Source organism: Vulpes vulpes, chromosome 7 (genome assembly GCF_048418805.1).
Source record: "Vulpes vulpes isolate BD-2025 chromosome 7, VulVul3, whole genome shotgun sequence".
In the NCBI taxonomy this organism is placed as follows: Eukaryota; Metazoa; Chordata; class Mammalia; order Carnivora; family Canidae; genus Vulpes; species Vulpes vulpes.
In genome coordinates this window covers 125,370,090-125,391,092 of record NC_132786.1, presented here as the reverse complement: position 1 = coordinate 125,391,092, position 21,003 = coordinate 125,370,090, and the positions used below count along the sequence as shown (strand labels likewise).

Here is a 21,003-nt window from a genome sequence, read left to right as displayed (position 1 = left end):
GACTTCCCTCCGCCTTCATGATGCCGTCTCCGTGAGGGGCCGTGTTTACTCGACTTGCACTTACCTCTGCACCTGCCTCCTGCGTTCCGGCGGGCCACGGTCTTTTCAAGCAGGAGTGTGATGCTGCGTTTTTATGGCAGCAGTTTCCCTCAGCACCTCCCTCGGCAGGAGGGGGAAGCATCCGTGGAGAGAAATGCCGTCTGTCCTGGTCCGAGGCCGCCTGCTGCGCCCCTGGAGTGGGGTGTGCGGTGCTCCCCTCCGCGGCCTTCTTGCGCCCCGGCACTCACTCTCCCAGCAGGTTCCTTAACCTCGTGTGGACTCTGTCCCCCAAACTCTGTGTGTTGCAGCTTCTGCTATTTGCTGCCGCTCAGTCCTGTGGTTTCCTGGGAGGCAGACACCGGGTCCGGTTCACGTTGCGTCCTCAGTGGCTCTGAGGCTGACCTCTCTCTGTCGGAGCATTTGACCCTTAACAACTGATGACAGGATTCTCTTGGATCTATTCCTTAAGCATCAGGTTGATTAGTCTATAGGGGAAAATACCGATCAACAAAAACTGGATGTACGTATACAACTAGATACACACTGACTGGTCGTCTGGTGTTCACGCGTAAGAAAGTCAAATGTGAGTCTGGACTTAACTGGGGCCAGTTGTCATCCTGATTTCCACCACCACGTGCGTAGATACAACCTGCTGAGTGACACTGCACAGAGCACTGTCTGTGTCCCACGGCTTCCTTCACAAATTGCACATAATCTAACCCTGACATCCCATCATGTACGTCAGGACATTTGTACGGTGACAGACTGAAATCTCCTCTGTGGATCCCATGCGGTTTCTAGGGGCAAACGCTCCTTAGTTAAGCTGGAATTTTAGCATTCCTTAAAGTCGTCGTATCTTTGTAACAAAGGTAGGATATTTTTATTTAACCAAATCCACAACTGTGCTTGTTTTCACTTAAAAATGTCCCACCCATGTTGCTTACTTATTTTGCATATGTAAGTATTAACAAGTGACAGCAAAACATATACATACAGGTGGTTAAGGAAAGGGAAGTTGTAATCCCAAAATAATTAAATATCTAACTGGGCAATTAAACTGTTTTGTGAACACATGATTTTGGAGGTCAGAGGACCCAGATGATGGTTGGTCTTCTAAAATCGTATTATTCTCATTTAAAATAAATAAATAAATGTATTTATATATATATATATATATATATATATATATATATATATATATATATATATCAAGATGCCAGCTCTGGCTTTGTCACAAGTTCTGTATGCTTCCATTGAAAAACATGATGAATGTATCTCATCTGATTAAACAGGAATACAGGTTGCCTCGGCGGGTGGCTCAGTGGTTACGCACCTGCCTTGGGCTCAGGTCATAATCTCCGGGTCCTGAGATCGAGCCCCACGTCAGGAACGCTGCTGGGGGGGGCGGGTCTGCTGCTCCTTCTCCCTCTCCTGCTCCCTACCCCTGCTCCTGCTCACTCACCCTCTCAAATAAACAAATCTGTAAAAAACAAGAACAAGCCTGAAACACAAATCCACAGGTAAATGTTGTGATTCTCCTCAAGGTGGAAGCATCTCAGACCTGTTTGGTCAACAAAATACTGATGGGGTGTTCAAAGGGAAATTGGGAGTAAACTATCTTTCTCGTCTGGAGTTAGCATTGAGTTTTACAATGTGTACAAATAGTTTTTGCCTCATTATTTCATTTTTCATGTTAGAGAAGACTTCGGTGGATGAAAAGACCAGAGATACCTCATAGAGAAAATTGTGGCTGCTCCTGAAGTAGTCATGGAGAATTCAGTTCTGGTGGGGTTTTCTGCGATGATTCTCCACATAAGCTGGGCACAGGTGCAGTAGTGGTACGATTAAAAAAAAAAAGTATCCAAACAACTGGAAAAAAAAACACAAAATACTTTTATTCAGTCACTACAAAGCTTAACAGAAAACTTAAGTGCTCAAAATAGATGTTTAATGAATAAAAACACACCTGTTACCCATTAACAAATATTTGCCTAAAGAAAGTTCTACTTTGTCACTGTTGGCTGAGACTGATTGGCTAAGAAACGAATAGTGGTCCCAAGTAAGCACACTTAAAATAGATGCACGTGTTGATCAGCTGTGACAGTTCTGGTATGAAGACACCCGTTTGCTTTAGAGTCTTAGCCACTATAAACATGCTAAAGTCACAGGATATTAGCCAGAGGCGATGTCATATCTTAAAATACAGAAGTGGCTTTCAGACTCAGGTGACCATCTTTTTAACAGTAACCCCCTCCCCCTTGAGTTGGCTGCATTACCCATAGAAATTGTTCATCCGTAAATATGACAAATTCTGTATATGTTTGTGTGGCTGACAGTCTGGTGTAGAAGTTTGCATGTGGCACTTGTGCAGTTGCCCCATGGGGCCATGATTCAAGGAGCACCGTTCCTGATCCGACCTGGTTCACCTCCTACAGTGAACACAGCAGGATTTACTTGGGAGCTTGGTCATCCAAACACTGTGGCTCTCCGCACGGTCCTTTGAGGACTGGTTAGAATAAAGCTTATGCTGTCATTTATTTAATGATTTCAAGCCCTGCTAAGTGCTACGCAAGTGCTGGGGTGGAGATGATGCCTAAGATCAGACATAGCTATGGCGAATGGCACTTGTCGTCGGAAGCAGGGAAGACAGGCATTAATAGCTAAGCACCTAGTAGCATACATCATTACAAACTGGGTGACTGCTTTGAAAGAAATGAGTGTAATCCTATGCAAATAGGTCACAATCTACCTGATTTGGGAGATTGTCCTGTGGAGCAGGTGGGGACCGGTAAGGAAGTCTTTCTGAGCAAGTGGCCCTTGAGAAAGGTGCGTTGTTGCCAGACAAGGGTGGGGCACGTGGGACAGCGAGGGATCCGTCCTACTCAGGAAGAACAGGCAGGTGGCTGCACTATAGCCGGGCGTGTTTCTTGACTCTCTGGTCCTTCCAGTCACCTCATCTACAGAGCCATTCTTCGCTTTTTTTGTTTGTTTAATCTCCACCTTTTAAAAGTAAGACTGTTGATGACCCTCATAGCCCAAGGACAGAGTAAGTGAAGGAAAAACAAATGAGAAAGCTCAAGTGTCTTCCTCTGGCTACCAGACTAAACGGGGGAGGAGAGAGCTGCCAGGTGGAGTCTTGAATTCTTAAATTCTTCTCAAGACTGGACTTTCTGCAAACATACTGAAGCCCCTCCTCCAGTATGAGGTTCTCAGAGTAGCCAAGATAAGTGCCAGCTGCATACAACCTATAAAATGCTGTAAGGATGGATCGTCAGTTCTTTGGTTTCAGAGTTTCTTCCAAAGAGAACCTCTGGGGATTTTATATTTAGGAATTCCAAATATATTTGGCGCAGTATTCTCCAAAATGCAGCGTCTTACCTTAAGATTAGGGCACCATGACTATGCAAAGTAGCAGTGCTTTATATCCGCTGATAAAGCATCCGTAAAGCCAAAACATGTGTTTGCCCTGTTTGCTGCAGCGGGTTGGGCAGCGATGGCCTTCCCAGCAGTCAGCGTCAGCAGAAGCTGAATCGCCGTGTGCCTAGAACCGGGAGTGTTTGAGGACCTCTGTCCTGTCGTACTCGATGTTTGCTGCTGCTTCCCATGGAAAAGAGAATATACGATCACTCACAGGACTTCTTTCCCTTCGGGGAGCTGGTATGGGAAGGTGATTGGGAATTGGTCACTGGGAACTCCATCCTGACATCAGGAGGACGGGGTGCGCACGTGCATGGAGAGTAAGCACTTGTGTGTAGGCCTCCTAGTTTTCCAGGCATCCGGGTAATTCCTTATGGATGTCGCTCATTCTTCCGAATCCTTAATGTCAGGTGGGCCTCATTACTATTCCTGTGTTCTACATAAGAAAACGGATCCTTAAAAAATACTAACCAGCATATGTAATTAGAGCAGCTGCTGAGCGGAGAGCCAGGATGGAGACCCGGGCGTCCTCAGTGCTCCTGCACAGTCAGAACTGCGGTGTGTGCGGGTAGATCCAGGGCCACGGGGCCGCAGTGAAGGATGCGCTGCTTCCACAGCTGTGGGTAACCTCGGTAGCTGCTGAGACCAGTCCTGAAGGTGGAAAAGTGATGCGGAGAGTCTGCCCTCTTGAGGCAGGACGCTGCCGCCTTCCTCAGTGACAGATGGTGTGTGCGACATGCCTGCCTGTCCCTTCCCTATGGGCCCTGGCCTGGGGCTGCAGCCTGTTCCCTCATCTGCCTGTGCTCCACCTGCAGCCCCATGACGGGCATGTGCCAGGTGCTTATAATAGGTCAGGGCCAGAGGTTGCACACGTGAGGACAGGAGCTAGAGAGTGTCATCATGTAAAGGTCCCTTCAGTTGCCTGCTAGGTTGGTGTTGGAGGAACCCAAACCGACGCAGCAGTTTCCGGGCCCGTGGAACCCCAGCAGGCTGTATTCCCGTATTAACTCATGAGCACCGGAGTCAGTTCCTAAAATATCGGTGTGAATGTCCTTAGCTGTCAAAGGCATGTCTGTGTTACGTTTCTGTTCTAGGGTCGTCCCAAAGGCCCGTTGCTGACCATCAGAAACCGGCAAGCGGGGATTTCTTTTCCCCAATAACATGGGGCTGGGCATCATAGGATCCTGGGGCAGCGACTGCGTAGCTCATGGTCCCCGCGTCCCCGGGTGCTGTCCCCGCGGCTCCCTGCTCGGCCCCGTGCGCTGCATGCCCTGGTGTCCGCCTGCCTCTGCCCCCTGCATCCTGCCCTTCTTGAGCACAGCGTGCGTTTTGCCATCTTCTCAACCCCCCAGGAATTGTGCCCTTGGGAGATCTCAGGTATTTGTGTAATTCAGATACTTCGTTCCTCCTAAGCTCCTCCTGTGCAGTTGAAAAGTTTTTTATTTCACCCAAAGAAACAACGTTTTATGTGCAGAGAGCGCCCCCGGAGGACCGTTCCTGGGAGACACGGAGTAACCCGGGTAGATAATTCAGGCGGGCTTTCTCTCTTTAAAGCCCCCGTGTACAGCCATACGGACCCCGAGGCCTTTCCCCGGGCGGGGACTGGGGAGCACTTGCTTTCAGGCGCCAGCCAGTAGGAAGCGATGACTGACATCATAGCACCTCGCGAGTCCAAGGTGTTCATACAGAAAATGTAGAGGAAAGCATTTTCGCACCCATACATCTGGCCCCCAAGAGCATGAACCTGCCTTAAAGTTCTGTCATATTAGAGATTGACTATTGGGATGTATCTGGTAAAAATCAATACTAGTAACATGGATGTTCCGATTTACTAGCAGCACCATGCTCTACTGATTCGTCACAATAGCTTGAAATCCTATATTTTAAATTTCTGTAGGACATTTTATCTTGGAAGGAGAATGCATTATTTTCACAGTTGAAAGGCTTTTTTTTTCCAGTTCATATAACACAATCACATTTTACTTTGTATCAAAAAAACAAACCAAAACAGAAACAAACCACACTAATGTTCTTTTACTTCAAAGTTGAGGGTATAACCCCAGGATGAACATACAGTGATACGTGTGTGGAGGTGATTGATTATTGGTTTATGCAGTGTAGTTCTGCTCCTTTCTGCACCAGTGCATTTTAGGATTTGAACCTCTCTGTAGAGATGCGTTGTATTACTTCATGCTCTAGAGCTACATTAATGGAGCTTCCATCAGGTTTGTGTTTCTCTAAGTTCTTTAAAATCTCAGTTTCCATCTTATAAAAAGTTACATTTTCTGTGCTGCCTTGACCAAGTAAAATGGTAATGCAAGATATGACAAATGGTTCTCTTTAAAATTCGATGCTTCGAGCTAAGATCTTTGAACCACCCCGCCATGAATGAGAGAAAGGAAAATGCTTGGGAGGGATTATATCTTCTATTTTTTCTGAAACCCGATTTTGTGCTAACATGCCTGCTAGACTTTCCCAGAAGAAAATGGTATAAGTGTAATATGATTACTCTGGATATGGAGGTTTAATGGCATGAATACTTCACAAATGAAATACAGACCTTGAAGGATAATTGTATCCTGTTATTCTTGAGGCTTTAGTGATCCTGAAAGCAGCGACATGGGAGCTGTCTCCTTGCAGGGAAGTGGAAATGTCCAAGACCCGGGAAGGGACAGTGGAGGTGGGGCCCCCGGGATCTCTCTTGTGTTGTGAAAGTGACCAGTGCCCACCGCAAGCCATCCCCAGGTGTCCTTGTGCCTTCAAGTGAAAAATGTCATCTCAGGATTTCTCCTTCTGCCGTGTTGACAAGATAACTTTGTATTGTCTTTCCATCATAATCAAAAGTTTTGGGGCTCCAGGGGGCTCAGCAGTGGAGAGTCTGCCTTTGGCCCAGGGTGTGACCCCAGGTCCTGGGATCAAGTCCCACATCGCTCCCTGCATGGAGCCTGCTTCTCCCTCTGCCTGTGTCTCTGCCTCTCTCTCTCTGGGTCTCTCATGAATAAATAAATAAAAATCTAAAAAAAAAAAAAAAGTTTTAATGGACCAGTTTTGAAAGATCATCCCAGAAGTCAAGTGATCAAACTTCGTTTAACTGTAAAGGATACTTTCTAGTCCTGTTAAAATTTGCTTCGTGTCAGCGTTTTAGACTGAATTATTTTGTAAAGGAAGATGGCAGGTAATATGCAAAACTCTTAGGATTTAGGGTAACACTGAGGTTATAAGGTTGGCCCCTTACTAAACCTCCCTCCTTTCCTCCATCTCTCTCCCCGTCTCCTTACCACCCTCTCTCCTCTTCCTTTTGCCCTCTCTCTCCCTCTCTCTCTCTCTTTCCTCTTTTTTTGTCATGTTTTCTAGTAACGGAAGCCTCTCTCTCTCTGTAGTTTCTTATACTCTCTGGATTCCAGTGTTGCCTTTTTGTGAAGCTGATTAGACTTCCCTGTTGCAGACTACCCGTTCTTCTCCGGGACGTGTCGCTCTGCTGGGCGGTGGAGCCAGAGGCCCTGGCACGGCGCGGGCACCCTCATCCCGTGTGCTTCCCGCGGGACAGGTGCGGGCCGTTGGGGCAGGCTCCAGGCTCATCGCCTGCATCCTGCCTCGGGCCTCGACGGCTGGTGAGGCGGGTAGGATGAAGTGAGGGCGGGGGCCACGGCCCAGGCCGTGCCTGTCGGGAGCGGCCGTTGAGTACAGCTCTGGCTCCGGCGTCTGCCCCGTTTTGCCTCTGTACTCTGCTGGGGGCAGCCGCTCTGGGACTGGGTCGCAATTTTCTTTTCCTTCTTATTTTTATTTTTCTTAATCCATCTGACTGTGTCCCGCCTCGCCGCACACACTCCTCTGCAGGAGACTGTTGAGAGCAGTGATACATCGGGGTAGCTGATGTCCTGGGGGTGGTCGTGGTGCCGCTGTACAGATCGATTCCTTTTGTTGAAAGAACAGAATACTTTGTCTTAAATAACAGTGTCCTTTGTCAGGTAAACGTCAGCTTCGTGGCCTAGAAGGCCGCGTCGTGATTTCATTCTTTGGCATAGCGATACTGCCCTGGATATATTCCTAACCTCTTGTGCGGTTCAAATTCGATACCAAATTGAAATTTCAAAGATGTTTAAAGAATGTCAACAACAGTAATAGCAATAAGTAAAGCATTTTTTGTAAACACTATTGATCACCTAACTTAAAATTTCATTAAATGTATAGGATATTTGTTTAATGATATATTCAGTGTATTTTTAAGGGAAGTTTGTCCTACAGATTATTAAAATTGAAAGTGAAGGATGTTTGTTTACAGTAAACTTCTCAAATCCTAACATACTTGGATTTTATATTAAAATGAATTATTTTAGAATTTGGACTTTTAGTAGAACCGGGCTGTTTGTGCTGCATTTTATTTCCATAGGCATTCGTCTTATGAATCAACTTTTAAAATAGTATATTCTTTTATATTTAAGAGTACTTTAATTTTTTTTAAAGATTTTTTTTTAATTTTTTTTAATTTTATTTATTTATGATAGTCATACGGAGAGAAAGAGAGAGGCAGAGACACAGGCGGAGGGAGAAGCAGGCTCCATGCGCCGGGAGCCTGACGTGGGACTTGATCCCGGGTCTCCAGGATCGCGCCCTGGGCCAAAGGCAGGCGCCAAACCGCTGCGCCACCCAGGGATCCCTTTTTTAAAGATTTTACCTATTTATTTGACAGAGGTTGGAGTGGCAGGGAGAGGGAGAAGCAGACTCCCCGCTGAGCAGTGAGCCCAACCTGGGGTCCCATCCCAGGACCCCGGGATCATGACTTGAGCCGAAGGCAGACGCTTCACCGACTGAGCCACCCAGGAACCCCAAGAATAGTTTAAAATCTTGGGCTGTCTTAGAATTCTGTCCTTGGTGGTTTCTTTTTTCTTTTTAAGAGAGATCATGCATGATTTGAGGGTGGCAGTTGAGAGGGGCCAGGGCAGAGAGAGACAGGGGAGGGCAATTATCCCTCACAGGCTCCACGCCCAGTGCAGAGCCAGATGCAGGGTTGAGCTCATGGCCCTGAGATCAAGGTGATGTCTTTGCAGCACTTTTACAATAGTTAAAATCGGAAACAGCCTTAGGGTCCATAAGAAGAGCCCTACAAGGAGGGGTTGCTTTAGAGACTTAAAACTGTGTGCAGTCCATGTACTGGTAAGTAAAGAAGATCACTATGGCATGTTATGTAATAGAGCACAAGTGAGCAATGTGAATATCCTGTGTATTTAATGACAAAAAGCCTATGTTTGGGTGCACGCATGCCCATCTGGCTAGAGATACATACGCAGGCCTGGATTTGTGAGATACGAACTCCTCCCATCTCCAGTTCTTAAGGGACACCCGTCATAGGGACACGCATTCCTGTAGTTCCTCCTGTCACCTGTTAGTGACTCTCAAATCGGAATCTTTATTTGCAGCCTTGTTGCTAAAGTCCAGATGAATTTCCAGCAGCTTGTTGGAATCGGACACTTGAGTTTTCAAATAAGTCCCTTCGCCTCTTGTAGTTTTGACCACGGTAAATGATGCCACCAGCCGTCCACACTTCCGCAGAAACGCAGTCAAATCTTCACCATTCTATCCTTATTCTTTGGCTTAAGTCCACCAGTAATTGCTAAACCTGATATAGTGGGCCCTGGGAAATGATGCAGAAATGTCAAAGTTTTTAAATATCAAAATCTGCTCTTCTAAAAGTGTCTTCTGCTTGGAGCTTTCCATAAAACTGTCTTCATTGTCCATATTCATCAGGAATGGCTGTATTTAAAAGAATTTGTTCAGCACTTAATATTTTAGAAGGCTTTCAGTGTTGTATTTAACTTTTACTTATATAATAGACTCTTAGTCATTCTTTAAAAATTCTCAATTCTCAATTTTAAATTATTCCATTAAAAAGAGATAGAGACTCCATACTAATGGAGTCTTGCATTTACTTTGTGTATTTTGCGAGTCCTTTGAAGGTACCTGTTTTACATACATGCCGGTTTCAGAGTAGTTTCAGTGTATTTCTGACAGTTGTGAGCAGGACAATGGCAGAAACCAACAGATACAAGCAAGGGTTACAGCTTTCTTTCTTTTTTTTTTTCTAAACATTTTATTTATTCATGAGAGACACACAGAGAAAGGCAGAGACACAGGCAGAGGGAGAAGCAGGCTCCCTGCAGGGAACCTGACATGGGACTTGATCCCAGGACCCCGGGGTCAGGTCCTGAGCCCCCGAGGCGCCCCAGACACAGCTTTCTTGATGGAACCAAAGCACACCTGCCTGTAGCTGCATGAGCAGGGCCACAGCTCGGGTGATGGTGGTGACGCTCCTGAGGATACAAGCATCAGGCTTTTCTGACCAACCCACTGCACTCCATTGTGCGGCATTTCTATTCCCTCTTGGTCCCCCTTAAGGAGCTGGTGAGGAGTGGCCATCTACCCTGTCACCAAATAGGAGTAATTAAAACTATCTCAAAGCAGTCCTGAAAGTTTATGATGAATTAGATGAATCCAAATTAGTTTGGGGGGCAAATCTCCTGCGGGACAGCAGGAGAAGACCTCAGATCTATGTGAGATTGATTGCAGTAGACGTGGGAAGATTTTCTACTTCTTAAGTAAATAACTAAATCAGTGCTACTTCAAATATATGATGTTTGAATGTTTAAGTTATGAGCCTAAACTTTAAGGAGGCAAAAATTCTTAGATAAATGTCACATCATTTAATCTTAAAATGCCTGCTTTAAAAATGATAATCTGTGGTTAGATTGTTTTTCATACTGCAGTTATTTGAAGAATTTTATTTGTTTTAACCCTGTATTTAGATGTTTTCTTAAAAAGATTTATTTATTTGGGAGACAGAAATAAAGAGCACAAGCAGGAGGGGCAGAGGAAGAGAGAGAGAACGCCAAGCAGACTTCCCACTGAGCACAGAGCTGGACAAGCAGCTCAGTCTCACGACCCTGAGATTCCTGCACTGAAACCAAGAGTTGGATGCTTAACCCCCTGGGCCACGCAGGCGCCCCTCTAGTTAGATGTTTATTTCATGTTTTCCGTTAAAAAACAAGTGAGGTATTTGGAATTAGAAATCATTGTTGATTATTTTAATAACTCGGTTTTTGTAATAGAATTGTAATTTGGTGAGGAAAACATCACTTAAAAGCAATCACTGGATTGGAAATGAGGCAAAACTATAATTTGTAGAAAGAGTTTATAACTGTAGTGTATGCCAGCCATTGTCAGACAGTATTAAGGACACAGATTCCTTAGAATTCCAAAATATAAAATCCTACGAAATGGCTTTAACACAGAATGTGTAGAAACTACATAGTAGAAGGAAAAAGGACTTTACCAAAAAAATATATATATATATATTTTACCATATATATATATATTAGAATAGATTTACTAAATGGAGAGAACTCCCTTTTACTGAATAGAAATAAAGTTGGAAATGTTTGTTTCCTTCTTGTTCTAACTGGTATCCTAACATCTCATAAAACCACAAGAATTCAAACATTTTACCACAGCTCAGGACATCAATCTTTAGGACAAAGTTCATCATCAAACCCCAGTTTTTGTGATAATACTGTAAATATTTTTGACTTCTAAACCAAATGAGATCAGGATAGATGAAAAATTAAGGGAGAAGGCCATCCAGCATCACTATTAAGTCTTAGACAACTTGAAGGTTTGAACCATAGAAATATGTTGAAGAACTAAAGATTAGTATTTATATAATCTTTAGTTAAGTAAAGACTCTTTAAGCAGGTGTCACAATCAAACTATAAATCAAATTGCTAGAACTTGGCTATCTAATATTTTAGAACTATACATTTTTTTAAAAGCCATGAAAAGAGTTAAATAGAAAATAACCAGCTGCAACAATATTTGCCATACATGGTATCAGAAACAGTAAATGTCTTTATCTTATAGTGAGGTTTTTTTTAATCAAAAGGAAGCCTACTGGATAGCCTAATGTAATAGATAAATGGGCAACAATAATAAAGCAAGTCATAAAAGAAATTCAGATGACTAACAAAGAGAAAATGCTCAGTCTCAGAAGTAATTTTTAAAAGTGCAGTTCATAACCCTGTTCAATTTTGTGTGATTGAATTTATTATTTATAATTATGAGTGTATAGGTCTCTCTCTTCAACCAGTCTGAGCTCATCTACAACAGGATCTATGATCTTGATTTTTTATTATTATTTTTTTAATGCCTGAGCTTTCCCAATGCCAGTCACACAGCCGGATGGATAAAAGGATAGAGAGAGAACATAATTGTGAAGTTACATATACCCTGTTCTTCAGGGCCAGCCATAGGTAGGGAGTGTAGGTTGAGCCTATTTTTAAGTTTTCGTTTCTGTCATCATGTGTGCATTATATGTTTATAATAATAATTTTGAATCAAGGAATTTGGATGATTTTGATAACTATTGCACTGTTAAAGATTTTCAACATAATTGGAAACAAATATGCTAGTAAGTTCTGAAAATCCCTTTAGGTCACATTTTAAATCTACTTCCGTAGACACTCTGAGAGGCATGTCAGGAACAGAGGGCAGGCTTCAGAGGAGTATGTCATGGTGCATAATCAAGTTACTTGCTGTCTATCATCTATTAGAATATAAGTTCCATGAAAACAGAGACTTTGGCTGCTGATTCTAGGACATAATCTGGCACATACGACGTATTCAGGTTTTTGAAAAAACATGAGGCCCAGACTGTTTGGTGTCCCCGCCGCACCCCGCAATACATCCCACCTGGCCTTGTATCAGCTTCTTGGCCTCGCTTTCAGTACCAGAAAAACACTCCACTGTGTGCCACATAATTGACATGATCTTCCCCTCGTGTTGGATACTGGTTTCTTACTTCTGCTGCCGTATATGATGCTGCAGTGAGCACGTTCCCACCTGTAGTCTTTTCAGTGTTTACGACTATTTTATTAGGGGAGATTCCTAGAAAATAGCCTTACTGGGTGAATGGACACGTGCATGTATTTTGACTCATGGTACGAATTTCCAGTATACTTGATTTAATAGCAAATACATAATTAATGCCCGTTATTTCAGTCAGTATGTGAGCCACTTTGTGTTTTCAGAGCCAGGAAGTCCTGCTGTCCTCATAAAGGTGCTTTGTAGGGATTTTATTCTTTTGAAGGTTTCCATTCGAAGTCTGAATCCTCATAAATAATACATTAATAGAAGTAGAAAAAGGCAATGTATTTTGAGTCAAAGCAAATTGACAGCAAGGGTAATATATTCTTCTATCACATAATACAGAGAAAATTGTAGGAAGATAATAACTGGTATTAATTCCTGAAAGTGTTTAAACATGCCAGTTAAGTAGAAAACAAGGAAGTATCTTGGTTAATATTGAAAATACCTATTACCTTCTTCCCTCCTTTTCTGCCTTTTTTGGGGAGTGGGGTGGGAGGGAAGACTTGTGTCTTTAACTCGTTTATTGAAGAATTCACAAGCATTTTCTAACTGTATATAGCTTTTAGTTTTTATAAGAGAAATTATCATGGGGGTGCAAATTTATTTGTATTCTGGAATGTTAGGGTTTATGAGGATTATTAAGAACCACTGTATTTACATTAATTCACCCCTTTAAAATTGTACATTTTTACCAAATATCATGAAGGTTTAGTCCCCTGGCTGTTGTAGTTCAGATCTGCTGGTCCCCTTGTGCCCCTGCTTCTCCCTGCCTGCAAGCATGTTGTTTATTCAAGTCTCTCCTTTCGCAGGAGCTGCCCGTTAGCACTCCTCGCCCTTGACTCAGGAGGACCTAGGCCTTGGTAGGCAGACAGATTCCTGTGGATTGCCTACCAAGGCCTGTGATACTCCTGTATCCTGCCTTCCTCGCCTTAGGCTTTAGGAACAGATAATCTGGGTTGCTTTCCGAGTTCTAAATGACTAACAGCTTCCTACAAACTTCCTCTAGCTCTCCGTTTTCTTAGAAATTACTGGATATACTCTGTAATATGTTGATTAGGTTTCTTGTGTGACTTCTCTAAGCATGTTTTCTATGTTATTACCGTTCCTAGCCTAGTGTTGTCTACTTTTACACAAGTCTAATGGTAGAAAAGTAATCATGGACTTCAGATTATAAAAGATAAATGGTTCATACTCAAAGGCCATGGTTGCTGTTAAACATTTTGGTATCACCAAATAGGATACCAAAAGTTGACAAAAATATGAAAGGAAATTGTCAAAATCCCTATCTTGATGGAGGATTCTAATACTTCGACCTTGCTGTGTAAAGGATACCAAAACATCAGTACTGATAAAATAGACTTCAGTAGCACAGTTAACAAGCTCAATCTAATGGCCACGTATACAACAACTAAGAATACTTTTTATTTCCACATATTCATGCAAGAGCTAAACACACACATAAACACATAGAGGGCAACATATTTTGGAATATATGAAAGGTAGTTTCCCTTATTTCAGGAGATTAGTATCCTGCAAGTTCTGTTATCTAACCTAATGTAGTAAGTATAGAACTTATTTGGAAAAAGTAAAACTTCATTTATAAATTCTAAAAACACACCTGTAAACATCTAAACAATGAGAAAAATTATATAAATTTGTGGGACACTGTACTCAAAGTGGTCTTAGGGAAATCTATAGCCTGAAACGCTTACAATGCTGAGCTTGAATGCTTACAACAAAAGGCTTGAAATTAATGAGCCATGAATTCAAGTTAAAAATGTAGAACAACAGCAGAATTAACACGGTTGAATTAGGATGAAGTAACAAAGAGTTTAATGAAGTAGAAAACAAGCATGCAATGGAGAAGATCATCAACGTCGAGCAACAGTAACTTGAAAAGAATAAAAGGCCTATATCAAAGTTAGACATGTAAAACCAGTATTAGGAGTGAAAGAGATATATAACCACAGATGCCATAGACGTAAAAGATAAGAGGTATTTTGTGACTTTGTGCAAATACTTTTGAAAAACTTAGATGAAATTAGTATTTTTCTAGTATTATACCAAAATCGGTTCACATTGAAAACCAGAGTAGGGCGGGGGGTGGGGGTGAATGGGTGACGGGCACTGAGGGGGGCACGTGATGGGATGAGCACTGGGTGTTATTCTATATGTTGGTAAATTGAACACCAATAAAAAATAAATTTATTGAAAAAAAAAAAAAAAAGAAAACCAGAGTAGTTTTATAACTATAACCAGTGAAGAAATAGAATCAGTAGCAATCTTCCCATGAAGAAACACTGGGCCCAAACAGCTTAATGGATAAATTCCAAGAACAGATCATTCTCATTTTTAAAAAACTCTTCCAGATAATAAAAATGTGGCACTGTTGAACTCATTCAATAAGGCTACATAACAAAAATAGGACAATACAGGAATGTAAATCCATACACACACACAAGTAAATCTGCAGGCCAGTTTCAATCAGGAATATTGATACAGAGTGCAAACTACAGCAGCCTAAGTCTGTGGGGTTTTTTTTGTTTGTTTTTTTAGGAAGGAAATTAGGCTTATCTCTGAAAAGCAAGAAAATGGATCAGTATAAACCACTGCAATTACTGATCATCTCAGTAAGTATAGGAAAAAAGTTTAGTAGAGCATTCAATTCTGGATTACAGATAGGTGAGCTGTGTCTATGATTTGATGTATATTCCTATGATATATAGGATATCTATGATATATCTAAGACCGTCCTTAAAATATACCTCCATCTGTGATAGGAAATCTAGGACATAACTGATATACCATGATATACCATGATATGTATCACATATCTGACATGTGTATAAAACTCAGATTTTCATTTATTTGTGGATATTTAATGAACTAAGAAGAGCATTTCCTTTCCCTATTAAAGACCAACTCTAAGACACCTAGAGCAGTGGTTGTCTGTAGAGGTAAAATGCAAAAAAAAAAAAAAAATCCACTTAAAAAAATGAATTTAAGACTATTATTAATATGGAACCCAGGATCCTAGCACCCTGGTGGTAGTGCAGTCTTGGGATGAGAGGAAGACATTACCAGGGCAGGTCACAGAGATGACTCTTCTGATGTGCTGGCATATTCTCCATCTTAACCTCAGTAGTGGGAATGCTGATTTTTATTCTTTAATTGAGCATCTTATTTTTAGGCACTTAATGTATAATTTACATAATAAAGTGTTTCTAATGAGTCAATGAGAGATGGCTAGTGAATGAAGACTGGAGATACAAGCGTGGAAAACTATTCCTTTCTTCCAGTGTCTTTGGTTGCTCTTATAATTGACATAAGACAGATTAACAGGAGAAAAACAAATTTAAATTTATATGAAATATGAGTGTCAAAGAAATGACCAAAGCAGACAGCTTTTATATTTCTTAGACAAACTATACATTTGTGAAGAATCGACAAAGAAGTTTGGACCTTGGGGTTATTAGTAAGTAAAGCAGTGACAAGATTTGTCCCTATTTCTGGTAATAAGGATGTTTCCTACTTTCCAGTATGGGTGGCCGGGGAGGGTCTTTCCTGTGGGAGACGGATTTCCTGCTTTTCAGGGGCACAAAGGAAGGGTGAGAGTACCTTGTTGCACCTGCCTTATCTTAAGTAACTTTAATCCAAGATAATGTACCAAAATGGCATATATTGGAATAGCCTGCCCTGAACCATCCAAGAAGAGTTGTTGAAGATGTGTGTTCATGAAGGATCGGAGGGGTCGAAGGCAGTTTTCTAGGAGTTCACTGCCTCACGAGTGAGCAAGCACAGTTCTTCTCAAGTGCACTGCTGTTTGTCTCATTCAGACAGCAGTGCCTCTGCCTTCACACACCATCCGTGCTCAGGGGCCACGCTAATCTTGTCTGTATTAGTGTATATGCTGCTGCGGCGAGCACACATTTCCCTTCTTGTAAAGTGGCGGGGAGATGGGGGTGGAGGATGAAACTCGCCAAGTCCCCAGTGACAGCTAATGTGGTCATCAGTATTTTTCTCTTTGGAGAACCATGTATTGTTGTAGATGGGGAATTACGAACAATCGTAGAAAACAGTATAAGGGCTTTGGAGGCATTTTTGACATTATAGGGGGGGAAGAAAAACCCAAATGAATTTTTACAAAGAGAATTAGTTTAAAAGATAAGCGAATTCTACGTGAACCTATTTGGCTGTGTACATAGCTACTATAGATCTTTGATTTGATTTTTCTAATATTTTATTTATTCATGAGAGACAGAGAGAGGCAGAGACACAGGCAGAGGGAGAAGCAGGCTCCATGGAGGGAGCCCGACGACGTGGGACTCCATCTCGGGTCTCTAGGACCACGCCCTGGGCCAAAGGCGGCGTTAAACCACTGAGCCACCCGGGCTGCCCTGAGATCTTTGATTTTAGTTGTAAGAAAATGTCTCAAAAGATTAGTTTTCCAAGTTTAATCCTATGACACCAAATAAAGATGATATGTCATGGGAATCTACTCCGGAGTTGTCATCTGGACAGCCTTGACCATTCAAGGCTGAAGATCCCACACATTAAGTTGAGAATTTTTCTCCCTTATTTTGGTTCTGAATCCATTTCATTGTTAGTCTTATGGCTCTACTTTATCTCAGCAATCTTAATTCTAGGAAATGGCAAAAATTATTTGCTAACCACTTTCTGCAAGTCTAAAATAAAAATTAAGCTGCTTTTCCATCCTAATTGAATATCTCTTTTCCCTCTGGTGTATGATTTTAATTTCAGGGGAACAGATTGCATCCGGATACTAGTTTCTTTGGTCATTGAAATGGCCTCTGCTTTACTATACACACACTATGGTGTTACCACTGCTGTGGTAGGAGAGGAAGACCTCACAGTTACTCAGTTTATATTAGACTTTCTCCATTTTTTTTTTCATTTCCCAAGCTTTCTGAATATGGTTTATAAGACAAAGTTTAGATAATCCCTTCCAAAGGGTAAGTTTGGGTTTTTTTTAAAACAATTTAAGAAAATCAGTATTTTTATATGGCGAGTTATTTGTAGCAGGAATTCCTATTTTGTTAAATCTCACTTTCATGTGTTTTTCTCAAAGGCATTTCCTTCCTGCTGTGCTGCATCTCATGCCTGTGATCTCAGAGTTATGAGAAATATTGATAAGATTCTTTAATATCAGGTGTGCACCAGTTGAGTTTGTAAATATGCTGGGATGAATTGGTGTGTGGTAAAGCTGAGATGCTACTAATTAAGAGATAAGCCAAGAAAAATGTTATTTTGTTATAATGATTTGAAAAGCCAGATGTCGACAGACTTACTGCATTCCTAGGAGAGTGTATTGGGAAATTAACTGCAAAACGTTCATATTTTTATAATGATTATTTCTTTCCTTTTGACAGAAGCTTTAAAAAATCATATAAAGTAATAGACTTGACATAATTACCTCCACTTTTTAAAATATAAAACATCTAGTAAAGACTTTCCAAGAAGTGATGGGAAAGTGTTTAGCATCCAAAAAAAAAAAAAGTTTTCTGCAAAACTATCTCCTATAAACAAAATTTTAACGATTTCCCTCTAGGCATCTGTAAAATGGAGTTATATTTTGTATTTGAATAAATAATAGGTTTCAGTGGCTACATATAGAATGCTTTACCTTAACCTAAATTCTCACTGCACAGTCTTTTATACTCTAACGTGCTCATTTCTAGAACAGCCTTGGAATTATTACAAGCTGTAAAACTTATTGTTGTTTCTCCTCTTGACTGTGCCATCTGTCAGAAACAAAAGCGAAGTTGAAAATCTCATTGAGCCACCAAAGATTCTGTGTTGCTTCATGAGCCTCCTAAGGAGATACACCTGTCTGTTAAAAAAAAAAAAAAAAAATTAATGCTGCATTTTAAAGAAAATCTTTGTTACTTCATTACAGATGGGGAACTCAAGGTGATTTCACCACCACTCATCCTCGGCCTGTGGTCAAAGTAAAACTCTTCACAGAAAGCACTGGGGTCCTGGCCCTTGAAGATAAAGAACTGGGAAGGGTGAGTCCTGGTCCGTGCTGTGTGTTTGAGGTCACGTGATTTTTACTTCTTTCAATTCACAGTTAATGTGGCCCAGTATGTAGTGTGTAAACTTTCTGTTTATAAACTACATAAAATAATTGATTTGTGATCTGTAAAATAATTTGTCATCTTCCGCGAGCCCAGATTACAGCTCCGATTTATTAGATGTAATTGTGAATAACACGGAAAGCATTGTGATGGGCTTTGGGTACGTAAAGGTCGTTTACAGGATCACAGTCAGGGGCCCATGTGAATGGTAGACACCAACTTGTGTGTCCTTCCTGGTGAGAGATCAGTCTCACTTAAACATTTCTGTCCGTGAGTTAAAAGCGGCATCATGATATTTGAAGTCCTCAGTTTAAGTCCTTTGTGATTAGACGGATAACAGAATATCTAAATCTGCTTCTCTCCCACTTTCCCTGTGAGAAGGTCTTTTTCACGCATCTTGTAACATTGAGTTTTTTTTCCTGCACTTTGTACCTAGAATATACTTATTCTCTAATTCCAGTATCTCTTTACTATACTCAGCTTCTTCTGGGAGTTAAAAGCATTAAGATTCGGGTAGATTTGTGATCTTAGCACCTCTCTATGTGAAAGATTTTCTGCAGTCTCATCTATGAAGTAGACGTGCTCTGGTCGGGGGGCTGTAGGGTCCTCTTCTGTAACATGGTCTCTCTTACACAGGCCTGAAGGCTGACTTCATAGATGTTTGCCAGAGATTAAAACCTGCAGAAATCTCACCTGAAAATCTCTGGTGATGATGATTGACAGCTTGTGTGATGCTAGATGTTCAAGGATACTTGGATCATTGGGTATATTGGAGTTTTTTCCCTCAAAGTTGGGATTTTTATCCATTTCCAATCTTTCTCCTCTTCTGTCTCCTTTAGAGTTTTTCCATTTCCAGGGATTTTATGAGTCTGTCCCCACACTCCAGAAATTGAGGATCAGCATTCCCACATTCCGGTTTTTGTCTTCTGTTTCCTTGTTAACATGTATTTGTTAAAACCTAGAGCTAAGCCCTACCATTCATTCATGTGCTTGCGTGTCTGCGCACTTACTCATTGAACAAACGTGTACAGGTGTCATGATCTCACACAAGAGCCCTGGAAACTACAGATGGTCTTACGGATTTATGAATCAGGATTTTTCATTTAAACTATTACATTAATTTTACCCTATGTCCTTATTATAACTATTTTTCACTAATAGCAGCCATTTTAAGTCTAATGCTATAGTGTAATTCTTTAGATATTTTTAATTCACTTCTCTGCTGAATTTTAATTCATTTTAAAACATATATATGTTTAAGCAGTTTCTAAATTGAGTATGCGATTGGTGTGTTTTCCAGTCAGTTGTATGTCTGAGAAGGGCCTAGTGTTCCTCAGTCCCTTCATACAAGACCACTGTTGTTTCTGTACCAGTTTCTGAACCCCACACTATTGGTATTTTGAGCAGGAAAATGCTTTGTAGTCAGAAACTTCTCTATACACTTTCTCTTTAGCAGCATCCCTACCTCCAGTGAGATGCCAGTAGTTCACCCAGCCTTACGTCAGGATGCTCAGCAGTGTCTCTAAACACTGCTAACTGTCCCCTGGGAGGTGTGCGGAATCACCTACTTAGAGATCCATTGAACTATACTAATGATCTGAGTAGGTTCCATGATTATAATTATCATATATATGTTATTGACTTCCAATTTTTAAGTTTTTCTTACTTGGAGCTTCAGTTTATATATCCAGCCTGCATACTTGGTATTTCTAGTTGCATTTAACAGTTGTCTCAAACCAAATATTTCTAAAATACAACTCATGATTAGCACCCCCGTTGAATCTTGCATAGAGGCAGTTTTCAAGCCAGTGACCTTGGCATATCCTTTGTTGCTCCTTCCTTCACCTTAATATAATACTCTTCTGTTTGCAAGTTCTGTGAGCTTTCCCTAAATTTATTATGAGTATACCCACATGTTCATATCCCCTCTACCCTAATTCAGACAGCATTCTTCCTTGCTGGTAATAGATTCCTTACTACTTTCCCATTTATCTTCTTGCCCCCTCTGATCTAGCTTTCACACTTCAGCTATTATGTTCTATTTAAAATTCAAAACAAATCACCTCATTCTGCCCTTTAAAAATCTTCCAGTGTCTTCTCATTTATTTGGAATAAAAATAAGATTCCTCATCATAGTGAGGCAGGCCCAGGAACAGTTTTCAGCGTGGGACCCTGGGTCAGCAAAATCAGCAGGTTGTTAGAAATGCAGATTCTCAGGCCACTAGCTTCCTGGACCAGGAACTCTCTGAAGGTGGTGTGCTGCAGCCTGTGTAACGGGGCCTCCTGGTAGTTTCCACGCACACCAACATCGAAGCCACCTGCTCCCCAGGAGCTGACCTCTTTCTCTAATTTCATCTCTTATGACAGCCCCCTTGCGTACTGTATCATCCTTCCTTCACATTCGGCTTTCTTCTGTTCCTCACACATACCTGATTCAGTCCTGCTTTAGACTTTGGGCCTTTGGATGTGAGCCCATGCACGTACACACACAGGAGAATTGGTGATTGTCTCTGGGTTGTAGAACTATTACTAA

The 21,003-nt window shown here is 41.5% G+C and overlaps 1 protein-coding gene across 12 annotated transcripts in view; it reads left to right on the top strand.

The window, feature by feature from the left end:
* Nucleotides 1-21,003, top strand: part of CADPS2 (calcium dependent secretion activator 2) — a 449,851-nt gene that overhangs the window by 215,127 nt on the left and 213,721 nt on the right. For all 12 annotated transcript variants that reach the window (XM_072764916.1, XM_072764924.1, XM_072764914.1 and 9 more), the window contains exon 7: nt 18,290-18,401. In XM_072764916.1, the coding sequence (XP_072621017.1) occupies nt 18,290-18,401 (112 nt within the window). The remainder of the gene's footprint in view (nt 1-18,289; nt 18,402-21,003) is intronic.